At 44.8% G+C, this 14,367-nt stretch overlaps 1 protein-coding gene across 3 annotated transcripts in view; it reads right to left on the minus strand.

The window, feature by feature from the left end:
• Positions 1-10,922, minus strand: part of LOC134927342 (uncharacterized) — a 61,686-nt gene extending 50,764 nt beyond the window's left edge. Inside the window, exons 1-2 of one of the 3 annotated variants that reach the window (XM_063921648.1) lie at positions 10,764-10,922; positions 9,268-9,817 (exon numbers count right to left, since the gene is read on the minus strand). In XM_063921648.1, the coding sequence (XP_063777718.1) occupies positions 9,268-9,817; positions 10,764-10,799 (586 nt within the window). In that variant the 5' untranslated portion in view covers positions 10,800-10,922. Of the gene's footprint in view, positions 1-9,267; positions 9,818-10,070; positions 10,187-10,294; positions 10,586-10,763 lie in introns of those variants that run through there. The other 2 variants (XM_063921650.1, XM_063921649.1) reach the window with 2 other exon arrangements.
• Positions 10,923-14,367: the final 3,445 nt, after the last annotated feature.

Here is a 14,367-nt window from a genome sequence, read left to right on the forward strand (position 1 = left end):
TCGTCTCTTTTGCCTGCTACTGCATTGGACTGGTTAACAAAAACTGAGCTCCTGTGCACGGAGGCGGGGTTATAGAGGAGGCGGCGCTATGCATCTTGGGAAGAAGGTCATAGCTTTGAGCCTGTTGGTGCCTCGGATCAAGATCCTACTCTACACCCCAATGTCATTCCCTGTGGAGCTCAGTGTACCTCGCAGAAAGAGATTTAACAACGGTACGTTCTTACCATAAATCTCGTTTTTTTAAATTGCTGATATAAATCCTGCGCTAAATTGCCTAAATCTCAGCTCTTTCCAAATCCTGCAGGCTATTATATTTGGCTTATCATTACTCGACACCATTGTACAAATAGCAGCCCTCTTGGGCACCGGTGTGAAGCCAGATGGTAAGTCCAGAAGACAGTCCTCCAGAGCCGGCCCTAACCAATATGATGCCCTAGGCAAGATTTTGGCTGGTGCCCCCTAGCAACACCGCTGGTTCTGCCTCTGACCTTGCACCTCTTTCCCAGCACCATCACCTCTCACCCATAGCAGTCCTTGTACCCCCTATATTTTAAATAGGAACAGTTCGCACATTTGACGCACAGCCCAAAAAGGGGAATCTTCTTGCTGGGAAGGGGCATGGCCACACAATAGTAACCCCAATTCCAATTACGCCACACAGTACTGCAACTTTATTCACATTTTATCTTGCGATAGTGTCCATAATTCATATTACATCCCACAGTAGTATCACTTTACCTTATAAACGTTACTCCTCACAGTAGAGCCCCTTATTCACATTACATCACACTGAATTGCTCCTTATTCACATTACACCACACCTTATTGCTCTTTATTCACATTAGACGACACAGTAGTGCCCTTTCTATATGCAACGCCACATAGTAGAGCACCTTATACACATAATGCCACACATTAGCAATGCATTTACGCACAATTCCACACAGTAATGCCCCTTACACATATGAGAAACATGAATGTCCTTATAAACATAATGCATTATGACAACCTTTATTAATGCCCTTTTACACATAATGTCCCTTACACATATGGCGCACATTATTAATGCCCTTATACACATAATGACACACATAGTGCCCCCTACACATTTGCTGCACATTATTAGTGCCCCTATACACATAATGACACACATACAGTAGTACCCTAATACACATATGCCGCACATTATTAATGCCCTTATACACATAATGACACACATAGAGGACCTTTACACATATGTTGCACATTATTAATGCATTTTTACATGACACACATAATGCTCCTTACACATATTCTGAACACTACTGCACAACCAACCCACTCACATGCACACAGCACTCACACTTCCACTAACACTGTGACCACTGCCTCTGCTTGGATACAGATGTGTCCTCACAAATCTTGCATCAATGCTAACGTCGGGCACCTTTTTTTTTTAATGAAAAAGCATCTTATTTGCATTTTTATGTGGCTAGGATGCACAAGCAGCTTCTGCTGACTAAACTGATATGCAGCATGCCTATAAACTGTGCGAGACTGTGGCTGTATCTGCATATGAAATGCTACATACAGAATATAGGCATGCTGCATATCATTTTAATCAGCAGAAGCTGCTGATGCCCCTAGGCATATGAAATGCCCTAGCAATTGCCTAGTTTGCCTATGCCTATGGCCGGCTCTGCAGTCCTCCTCAGCTACAGTATGCCCTGTGGTCTAATACAGAGACGCAGATGTATGATGTCACGGTTGCCTAAGCAGTCCATTGTATACATTCTTCTGTTTTGTACATAAGCGCCACCCAAAATTTGAATGGCCACTCCCTCATAAATGATCTTACACGCTCCATGTTGTAGCATTCTCCTATGTGTAATCGCTGCTTTGACATCAAACCAGAGAGGTGCCCCTGGAATCTTTTCTCTCCGGTGTTGCCTATTATTATTAGTCTGCCATAAATCATTGGGGGAATTTATTTCAGTGTACAATTCCAGTTTCCAAAGCTGAAGATACTAATGTATACTAAAGAGCGTACATAGTTTAGCTATGAGCTTCCTACAGTGTAATCCTAGCATTAAGTGACCATCTAATTGAAAGTTATAAAGATGGGAAACATCTGTGCGCTTGTGGTCCCTTAGGCTATTATGAACATATGTTTCAAAGACACAGCATGCAGCGAACAGATGCGTTCCTAATTATATCAGTGGCAGATCAGATACTTGGGATAGTGCTATAATACCCCAGACTGCAAGTACCAGGAAGATCAGCAAAGGAACACAATGCTACAAATGTGACTTTAGTGTGCTGGAATATTGGCAATGGTATGGTTATTCTATTCATCCACAGACTGTTTTCACCCTTCTATTTATACTTTTCTGTTATTTTCATGTTACTTTCTATCTTTAAAGACACTTTGGGGGAGATGTATCAAGTTTTGGAGAGAGGCTAAGTGGAGAGAGACAAAGGGGGTCATTCCGAGTTGATCGCTAGCTGAAATTGTTCGCTGCGCAGCGATGATTAAAAAAACGGCACTTCTGCACATGCGTATCCGGCGCAATGTGCACGCGCGACGTACTTTCACAACGGCCGATGTAGTTTCACACAAGATCTAGCGAAGCTTTTCAGTCGCACTGCTGGCCGCAGAGTGATTGACAGGAAGGGGGCGTTTCTGGGTGTCAACTGACCGTTTTCAGGGACTGATCGGAAAAACGCAGGCGTGGCAGGAAAAATGCAGGCGTGGCTGGGCAAACACAGGGCGTGTTTGTGACGTCAAATCCAGAACTAAGCAGTCTGAAGTGATCGCAATATAGGAGTAGGTCTGGAGCTTCTCTGAAACTGCACCATTTTTTTTGTAGCCGCTGTGCAATCCTTTCGTTCGCACTTCTGCTAAGCTAAAATATACTCCCAGTGGGCAGTGGCATAGCGTTTGCACGGCTGCTAAAAACTGCTAGCGAGCGAACAACTCGGAATGACCCCCTAAGTACCAACTAATCAGCTCCTATCTGCCATTTTACAGTCTGTGTTTGAAAAATGTTAGTTAGAAGCTATTTGGTTGGTAGTTTTCTCTCCCCAAGGCTTGATACACCTCACCCTTACACTCAGTACATGCAGACAATGCGGTAGCTAGGTATGTGAAAACAGTGCTGGACAAGCGGCACAGTTGCTATCCTGGTGGTGCCTATATTTCACTTGCAGGGTTCCTAAAATGGCTCTGCATCCTGGAGAGCCAACCAGTGCACCCTTAGGACTTGCCCCCAGCTCAGCCTCCTTGTCCCGGGCCCCCTCTTTCTGACATCATAACATCACATGTGAAGAGGGGCTGACTCAGGGTACATTAGTGTCCTCCTGTGGCACTGCATGAGACTTATCAAAGTGCCCTATGCCTCAGCACTGCCACTGGTTCCTAGTGATTTGCTGTATTCTTGGGTATACCCAGGGCCAGATTAAGGTTTATGGGGCCCCTCCAATATGGCCTCACACTGGCTTCGAAACCCCCCTACTACGACATAGTTCATCCCAGATGCGGCGCCCCACCCACCTGGTTACCCACTGGGATGGGCTACCGCTGCTCAGACAGTGCAACCCAGATGCAACGCCCCCACCCGGGTTCTCCCTGGGACAAGCTGCCGCTGGTCAGACTGGCAAAGCAGCTCCCGAGTCCCTTCATCAGCGGCTCAGATGTGATGTGTCATGTGCTGCAGATGATGGGACTCGGGAGCCGCGCTGCGCCGCATTGTGTGCTGCCTGAGCAGCAGCAGCCCATAAAAATTGCAAGGTCAGATTACACTGTCTGGGGTCACCCTGTGTGTGGGGGCCCTGGGAAGATCACCCCTCCTTTAATCCAGCCCTGTGCACACTTGTTCAGACAACAAAATGCCTCCATTGTCCATTACCCTGCTCCCTATAACCTCTCTCCCTCGGGTTCATTCACCCAATTTCCAAAATCTTTTAAATTGCTGAAAAAATAGTATGTGACAGGGGTGCATTAAGACTAGAGGGGGCTCTTGTGCGGACATCCGTGGGACCCCTTACCCCTGTATAAGAAAACACAGTGTCGCATGTGCAGACTACGAGACACTCTGCCAATGTACTACAGTCTTTTGTGCAGGCACATTTCTGCCATAGTAGACTGGAATATCTCTATATAATATATGGTGTCAATGGGAGTATCTCTGTATAATATATGGACGGAAACTGGAGTATCTCTGTGTAACATATGGATGGAAATTGGATTATCTCTGTGTAATATTATTGGCAAAGGAGTATCTATGAACAATATAAGGCTAGCAATGGGAGTACACCTATACAATAGGGATTGCTATTTATGGATGGAAATAGGAGTATCTATGTACAATATAAGGCTGGCAATGTATAGATTACATCTATACAATAGGGATTGCTATTTATAGATGGAAATAGGAGTATCTATATGCAATATATGTTTGGCAATGGGATTATATCTGTGCAATATATGGATGGAAATGGGATAGAGTATTATTGGCATTAGAGTATCTACAGTGTGCAATATATGGCTGGCAATGGGAGTAACTATGCAATATATGCATAGGCGTTTCTATAATGGGTGCAGTGTGTGCGGTGCACATGGGTCCCTAGGTCTGGGGGGGCCCACACCACACACATTGCACTCTTATAGTATACTTACCCCTCAAGAGTCCCGAGTGATTTGCACATGCGCACTGGAGATGTCTCCGGGAACAAGGGGCTGGCGCCATGTTCCCGGAGACCTGCGCATGCAAAGTAGACTCTGACATTATGCCAGAGTCTACTAGCTCTCAGAGAAGAGGCGGCCCGCAACGGAGGCAGCATGCAAGGCCCCTCCTCTTTTAAAACGCCCCTGAATATATTGATGGAAATGGGAGAATCTCTGTGTAATATGTGATTGGCACTAGAGTATCTATGAGCGATATGTGGCCAGCAATGGGAGTAACTATGCAGCTATGTAATATGTGATTGGCAGTAGAGTAGCCATTATACAATAATATAAATTTTTAACTTCTTCTATTCTAACCACTGCCAGTCAGTAACAATTAAGTAGTGACAGAAAATCATTCACATTATCACCCTGGCTTAATAATAGTCATCTCTCTCTCTCTCTCTCTCTCTCTCTCTCTCTCTCTCTCATACTCACTGTCTAATCCTGTCTAGTGACATACCAGTCAATGTAAAGTAGTGAATAATTAAACAGCAATCACTCACTACATCACAGGGAACATACCCCAGGGAAAGCAATCTGATACTCTGAAACATAATGCTGCCTTTCAGCAAAATTTACTTCCAGTTGCTGAGTTCCCCGGACACATGAGATAATGCAGAACAGAGCACTGTGCAGGTAATGAAATACTAATGCAGTCTCATAAAGAAACAGCTGTAAGAGAGGGGATCAGACAGAGTAAACACAAGGAAGATAAATTCTGCAATTTGCAGTGTTTTCTCTCTGAATTAAAGAGGGCACTTTAAAGACATGCCAGTTGGTTCAATACTAGGAACATCAGAAATAATCAAGTAATTAACAATTTCAGAGCACAGCAGGACACACAAGTATTCACTATTCAATTCAGTAAATATTCAGTAACAATTTAGTAAATATTTAACCCAATTCTTACATGGTATAAAAGCTGAAAGCTTGTGCATGAGCATTTTTTTTCTGCAAACACGGGGCCTAATTCAGCATGAGTTGTAGTTGTGCGGAAATTCCCCAAACTACATCTCATTGCACTAACATGCGGGGGCCGCCCAGCACAGGGCAAGGCCGCCCCGCATGCCAGATCCTGCCCCCCCCCCAGCTAAAATGCGAGCGCTGCGCTACATAGCAAAGCGACTGTATGTTTAGGGAAGCCCCTTCCTTCCTTCAGTTGCCGGGCCACCATGTTTTGGGTCATGCAGCTGCCACAGCCCGCCCCGCAAACAGTCCAGACATGCCTGAGTTGTGTGGAACATGCCCCCCCAACACCGCAATGCCACCCCTAAAATGCCGCATTGATACCCCAGCCCACCCAAAAAACGCCTCTGCCTGTCACGCATGCCCGTTTTTGGGTGGAAACATGGCACCAGAACGCCTGCATATGCAGCCTTGCTGCGTAGGCAGGGGTCCGCCTCTAGCCTATGCAATCGCAATTGAATTGTGATCGCATCAGGGGGCGGAGCCACCCATGCTAGGCGGTCTTGACCTATGCTGGACGGCCCCCACCATGTGAGTAGTATGGTCGCAGATTTTTCTGCGATAGCAAAATCTGCAACCAACTCTGGATAACCCCCAATGTACTGTACATAAATAACATGCCATTATAATAATATATTTTAAATATACATTTTGCACCCCAAGCCCCTATAATTGTCAAAGTTCAATGTGTCAGTTTTCATTCTCCTTAAACAATCACCCATTTATCCAACTGCTGGCATCTGGCTCAATCAAACCCCTTCTTCCCCCCTCTCTAACCTCCTGTATCTTTGTGAATATATTAATATAGTTAAAACTGTTGCTCATTTCCTCCATTGGGAGCTGTCATCCAGGTTCCTGTTAAAGAATCCGCACAATTAATCAAAATAAAGACTGGCAGCTCAGCAGTGGAAGATGTTCTGAAGCTGCTGAGATCTCAAACACGTACATTCAAGTTTGGACTTGCTGTGTGGAATGTATCAAGTGATCCACCAGTTGGCCCCAAGCATGTGGACCCTTCTTGTCTGACGCAAGGAAAACAGGGCAACAACTGTAAATTCCCAGGACCATTCCCCGAATATCTCTGTGCATTATTATATTGTGTACTTAGTTATCATATAAAATATTTTTATATTTATAAAAATTAAAGTATGCTGTACTGGGCAAGTGAATTAATTCTACATGGTCCAAATTAATACATCTTTGAAACTTATTTTTTCCTCTATTTCAGATGTCTTTGTCATCTCAAAGTACTAAAATTAAATTAATTAGAATTTAAAGTCATCACATTGACCACACTATTATGCGTAGGAGAGATTTCCAGGTACCTGCAATCATCCCAATGCAATGCAAGAAATAGTATCCAGGTATTCTTAAAAATCATCAAGTGACAATGCAGAGCTCTTAGATTCCAATCATATACTCATTGTACAATGTTTGTAGGAGTTTTACATACTGTAAACTATTTGGGATAATTCAGTCACGCACAAGTCTGTCACAGATACAGTACATTACATCATACTTACCTACTTCTACTGTCTCCTCTCCGCAGAGACGTATTATCCATAAGGCTGACTAGGCTGAAGCCTAGGGTCACTCTAGGGCAGGCATTCCCAACCGCGGTCCTCAAGGCACACCAACAGTGCAGGTTTTTGTGATATCCAGGCTTCAGCACAGATGGTTAAATCAACATAACTGAGCTACTAATTAAGTCACCTGTGTTCAAGCCTGGATATCACTAAAACCAGGACTGTTAGTGTGCCTTGAGGACCGAGGTTGGGAATGCCTGCTCTAGGGACTAGGGGGCAGTCAATGTTTTTTTGCTGAGGCACTGTTACATGTGCCCTAAGGCTCCCATGGTTAAAGGCACTTTGCACTCGGCACCATAGCGAAGTACTGAACTCTTTTTTTTTTTAGACAATGGTGTGGGGGGGAGGTGGGTAACTCTGGACTAAGAGAGCACTAGCGTTATTTCAAAAGAGAAAAGTAAAAGAAGAACGATTGCGCTGTCGCCACTGTGAGTAAAGAGGTCAGCAGACTTTATTTCAACTAGGTATTGGTGTCCGTGTGAATACTCAAAGTGTAAATGATGGCACAAGTTCTGCTTCCCACACATCAGCTGTATCGGGGTGAAAGATTGAAGTGCCAGAGGGTGCCCGGAATACCTGAAAGCCTAGGGACCCGGCCATGGGTCAATATGGCCCTGCCTGTCTGGGATAGGGGTAGGGGCTTAATGATGTGAATAATGACATTAAGCCCCGCCTCCTCCATACAGCTTAGAGATTACGGTGATTTTCTCCCCATCATGTCCGCTTTACCAGGAAGTGGGTGGGATGTGGAAGAGCTGCTTACTTTTCGGGGGGGTGTGGGTCTACCTGAAAAACTGAGAGTCTCCCACAACTTCGGGGAGAGTATATGTATTGCGTGCTGTAACAGAAATATGGATCTTCACTGTGTATTCAGAGTTGCCCGTGTATATGAGGCTACAGCGCTTGTGACATCATCACTGTCAGGGCACATCTTCACTAGCTCTATACTTAGTGAAAGAGAACAGTCTGAAATCATACAGATCTGCGTACTCAATGCTCTACACAGCCTACAACCCTGCCTAAATGCGATCACTCAATTTAGCCAGGATGCCATGCCGACGCCAGGTACCAGAGCGTTCACAAACCCGACAGTCGGCGTGCGACTAACAGGGACTATTTCAACTCGTAAGTGTCCACAACACCCATAGAGTGGGAAGAGAGCCAACGAGACTGCTGCGTGGCGAGCGCAGCGAGCCCACAAGGAGCTCCGTTGCGCTCACATACACACCCCGCCGGCATTCTGCTGACGGGATCCCGGGGTCGGTATGCTGACCGCCAGGAACCCCAGCACTGATCTGTCCTACCCAACCCCTCTTTTATACAATATGTGGAATCACCCCCACCTGTAGAATGTTGTGCTCATCATAGCCCTAACGGCAATTATTGCTGGGTTACTAAATGTTATGTCTTTTATTGCAACCTCACACATTGCTGCTCTGATCTCCAGGTATATTACACACTGTCTGTTTGTTTATATAGTGTGTACAAAGCTATTGTTGTAAGTGTTCTGCCTCCAGACCCACCAACACATAATATTCTTTAAAAATCATTTCTTATAGAAAATCCGTGATATAGCATGGTAATCATATTGTAGCTCTGTGCTCAAAGGGGTTCTGCATCTTCTGAGGTCTTTCCTATGACTATGATGGGAATCAGCCTGAATTACTGTACCAGTCTTTTATACACATATAGTACAACACAAAACCAAACAGTATAAAAATGTAATGCATAACAAAGAATGATAATCAGCGTAGAGTATTCAATATTAATAAACACTTTGTAATCCATGTATAGGGACCACAAGACAGAAAATCTATAACACATACAAAATATACATATTCTGGTCTTTAATAGTCTTCATGACACTAATACGGTTACCTGGATATAATAGGCTCAGAGATCATAGTGATGGGTAGGTTATATGAGTGATATGTGTTCAGCAACTCTAAATCCGTTATTATCAATTCTCCAAGATTTCTTCACCTGTTCTGCACATTACACACTTACCTGGTTTGATGTCACAGGTGAGCTGAACTCCCAGTGGAGCTCCTCCTAGTTCCGAGTTTGAGTACTGTTGATCTGGTGCCTCTCCAATAAAATGAGCAGCCCTGTCTGACAGATGCACCAACGTCTGCTGCCCTTCCGCAGGTGCGCACCCTTCTCCAGTGCAAGAGACTTTGCCCCGAGACTTCAAGCGGATCCGCAGGGGCAGTCTACACTCAATGCCTTTACAATCCCTGCTGACATTGCTGCTGTGGGGCTGCGTTCCTCCCCAAGTGTCCGCGCCACCAGAAAAGTCGCCTCTTGCTGAAGCTGGGGGCTGATGGCTAGCACTCCCAGACTGGGAAAAGCCATCACTGCCGGCTGCGTGTCTATGAGAGCGGGAAGTTTTGCACCTGGCACCCATACAAGGCTTCTGCTGGTCATTATCTATGGAGCTGGTGGAGCTGCTGCAGGACGGACCCCCAGTGCATCGATCCGCAGGGATTTCATACCAGATAAGTAAGAAGAGCAGACAGCTTACCCATGCACTGGACCACCAAGAAACCATGGTTACCTGCAAGAAAAAAAAACACATTAGAGTCAAAAAATAAACTAAACAAGACTAAACAATAACTGCTCAACATGCTAGAAATTACTCTTCAATGGAACCACTTGGCTTGTTCATGGATTCTGCTCTGAAGTTCCATCCAGTCTTACTGAGGATTCAGCAATTCAAAAGTATGTGTCTGCAATTGTCTATTGTCTGGCATTAGAATACGTTCCAAAGCTGGAACAAATCTTTAAAGAGACGTGTTATTGCTGAGTACCTTGTGAAGACTTGCGGGAGTCAGGTCCTCTGTAATGCTACATCCAATTAATGACTGATCATCAGTTGAGAGAACTCAGGTCTATCCAACCTAGTGACCTCTTCCAAAAAGCTACAAGCTGGGGAATGTAATGTGCAACATTCCTCAGATTTCATTAGCTTCAAATGTCCCAGAGACCACCCATTAACCCTCCCCTCACTAGCTTCAAGTATTCTGCAACTTACTTTAAAACTACAGTGCTCTTGTTATTTCACACATCCATATACATTTCTTCATTGGTATAATATACATCCATCTCTGCAGCTTTGTAGAGTCCACTGAAGTTCCTCTTGTCTTAATTAAGAGTGTGCTGGGTATCCACCATGCTGTCAGCCTGACAGAGCGGTGAAGAATAAGGCTAAGTGTTAGTGACTCCAGCAAATGTAAATCCTGGTTTTAGCCTAATTATGGAAGCAAGGGCAGGAATGCTTTTCTCTGTGTAGTCAGTCAATCTCCCCTTTCAGGCTGAAGTTTCTGAAAGAAAAAAAAATCCCTTTTTTCTCCTAGGTTCAGCTATAGTCAAGTTGTTCAAGAGCTATTGGATTTCCCGGCCACTTCCTGCATTTTTGTGGGAGAGATAATTTACTTACCAAAATAAAAACAGGAGCCAAGAATAGGTATACAGTATATCCAAGTCTCCCTCTGCTTACTTACATATAAATGAAAACATAAGAAGGAACATTTCAGCATCTTGGTTCGCCTCTAGCCGTCTTGGAGAATCTCATCTTTGTTTCGGATGGGTAGAACAAAGGATCCTGGAATGTTTCCATGGAAAAGAGCAAAGTAAAATAGTTTTTGGAGGAATTTGACAGCACTTTCATTTACCTTGTATCAAATAAAGTCCAATTCTCAATGGGTGGTTTCACAAACACATCTTGTTTAGATAGCAATATACAATGACTGTTCATTGCTGGTATGAAGTGAGCCAAAAGGAGGCATAAGTAAATCTATCTATCTATCTATCTATCTATCTATCTATCTATCTATCTATCTGCCAACCTAAACACATTCCATATTTGACTAGTAAAAAAGTAAAAAATAAAATATCTGTTTAGCTATAATATATGCAAGACTAAAATGATTGGCGTTTGAAGTAGGTGAACATGGACATTGAGGTACACTGCCTCTCTGAGTTATGTCTCACAGTGACATTACATCACTGCCTCTCTGAGTTGGCTGGATCAACCACTAGCCATCGCCACAGGGCAAGTCTCCTAAAAGGAATCACTGTTAATTAGTAAAGGTGTATACACACCTTTGGGATCCAAGGCTGATCGGGTTAACACTCCCTATCAGACGGGCAATCATAGTAATTAGCCGCAACCCCATGTGACCTCCTTTGAGGCAGGGGCTGCAGCAGGGAGACAGCGCCTCCTCTATGGTGATCCCATGTGCCGTGGATACGGCCGACGGGCAACCTGTCGGCGGGGGGGCAGTGAAGTTTCTTCACTCCCCCCATCACCCGGCTCCATAGCAGTACAGGCAAATATGGACGAGATCGTCCATATTGGCCTGCATGCACAAGCGACGGGGCACTAGCAATAAACGAGCGCGGGGCTGCGCATCGTTCAACGCTGGTGCCTCCACACTGAAAGATATGAACGGTATCTTGTTCATTAATGAACGTGACCGTTCATATCTTTCACAAATATCGCCAAGTGTGTAGGGCCTATTAGTCTTAATTCATGGGGGGCCTTGGGAGATGCTGCACACTGCGGATGTATGTGTCTCTACTGCATGTCGCAAAGCAATTGGGATGTTTCCTTTAAAAAACTCTTACCGCTGCCAAGACCTCAGATGTTGGGACTTATGCTATAGTTTATATGTATTATTATTATATTTGGTGCTGATAAACAATGCTAAGCTTACTGTGTTTAATAGAAATCTTTTAGTTTTGTTTTGTGGTTTTGTTCAGATTGAACCCATTAAGAAATCCACATTTAAAAGCGTATAGTGTAAATTATTTAGCGGCATAAGGGCTTAGAGATCTAAACATGTTTATATAAAACAGATGAATCCCATAAATCCGGCATGCTCCGCTACAAGAAAACATTACCTTCTCTGCTTCACTGCTTCTCTTCTTTAAGCTCTTTTCAATGCATTTCATACTGGGATATTCATGGAACTGGTTTTAAATTTGATAGCAACACAGCAGGGTCATTCGTAAGTGATTCAAAACAAATGCACATAAAACAGGAAAGAAGCATCTATGAGTACTGTTGTGTGGGGAGCGATACTTAGGGATATTGCAAATAACTAGAAATACCGTAGGTGACAGGTAAGTTAACACTTTAAAAACAGAGACATCTGTATAAGTTGGTGCATGGGAAATTGGGAATACATTGATGTAACCTATATCCGTTTCCATTCTCTTAGATGCACTAGCAGGGATGGATTAAAGGGGGGGGCGACAGGGGCGGTTGTCCCGGGATACCCCACACATTAGGGGCCTGCACACACTGCTATGTAAAGTGGAGTAGTCCCCTCCAGGGGTCTGCTGCTCATTAACAGCGACCCCCGAGGAGGTACTCCGTGTAGAGCCATTCTCACGGGAGAGGGAAGAAAAATACCGCAAGACACTGACCCTGAGCTGTCCGCACCTGATGCTGGTGCAGTGTGCTGTCCTTCACATGCTGCAGTGTCCAGGTAAGATGCTGCGTCGAGAGTGTGTGTGTGTGTGTGTGTGTGTGTGTGTGTGTGTGTGTGTGTGTGTGTATCTGTCTGTCTGTCTGTCTGACCGTCTGTCACGGGCAAAGTCGGACTGGGGCATGTAGGGCCCACTGGGGGAATGCACTGGTAGGGGCCCATGTTAGGGGTGTGGCCAGACTGCACCTCATTGGTTTGACTAACCATTAGAGAGTGCCAAGTCTGAGCCCCTTCATAAATATATACAGTAAATTCAGCTGCTGCATGCATGATAATGTACCAGATTAATGACAGCAATGGACTGTAGAAAATACACTATAGTCCAGTATAAGGTAATATATGTATAATTCAAGTGCATAGTCTGAAACCGGATCCTTAGAGTAGGAGGTGGACCCACCCCCCAATCAGTGGGGCCCACCGGTGGTTTCCCCTGTACCCCTGTGGGCCAGTCCAAGCCTGGTCACGGGGTGTGCTCAGGATTTTCCATGCCTCTTTCTAGTGGGGGCCCCCACAATTTCATTGCCCCTTGGCCCCCACCAGCCTTAATCCGGCCCTGTGCTCTAGCACTAGAAGGAGGACGCTTAAATGGGATACAGAACATTTGGTCCTGTGAACAAGTGCTCAGTGAGAACTTTCTGGATGACCCTGTATACAAGACAAAATGCCAGGAAATTAGAAAATGTGGTTTTCTTTAGATCAGTGCTTCTCTCACTTATGCTCAGTCCTCACTAATAGTGCATATTCTTTGAAACTCATAACAGACTATAATTGAATGAGCCGGTGATTAATCTAATAAAATATGTGCAGTCAGATAATAGTTTTTGGTTTTTTTCAAGACGTCTCTGTTACGAATTAGGATACAAGATAATGGACTGGGAATGAGTGGTGGGTTTATTATTCGTTCAAATACCTGTCCTGAACGATAATTACCACAGATAAATAGTTATGGACAGTGAAAGGCTTCTTAGTTTTATGTACATCCTACTCCGCAGATGAAGGGGGCAAGTGCAGGGGAACTGACAACGCGTTTCACTGTCACCTCATCGCTCAGTGGGGGCGAGCCATGATGACGTGATTGGCCAGAAATCTTCTCATCAAGGCTCAGCTCGCCCACTTCGCTAGAACATCTGATGGGGTCTGGGAGGGTGGAGTGGCTCTACCACCTGACAGGTTCAGTAGTCTCTAGGACATTCTAGGTGAGCAAAACAAAAATAGAAAAGACAGCGCATCAAAGCAATAGTGCTGCAACAAACAGCCGCACTTCTCTTACCCCAGCCAGCATCCATCCTGCTCCCTGCCTTCTACACCCACCAGTCATCACCTTGGTTACCGGGATGTAACCCTGCGTGGACGCCTCCTGATGACGTCACCCACTGTGTTAAGCAGCGGCTAGGATCGAGCAGCTGCGGCCAGCTTTGTTGATTGCACACCGCAGGCGCCCCTTGCCAAGACTGTCTAAGTATTCCAGGGGGCGCACAACAGCAAGTATTGGAACTATTATTGAAATCTAGGTGAGCAGGTAAATGTGCACTTACAGTGCACTACTATATTAGGATGGGATCAACTATTAACTTCTGAAGCACAGGTGTACAGTAGCAACAATAATATATAT

Source organism: Pseudophryne corroboree, chromosome 5 (genome assembly GCF_028390025.1).
Source record: "Pseudophryne corroboree isolate aPseCor3 chromosome 5, aPseCor3.hap2, whole genome shotgun sequence".
Taxonomy (NCBI): Eukaryota; Metazoa; Chordata; class Amphibia; order Anura; family Myobatrachidae; genus Pseudophryne; species Pseudophryne corroboree.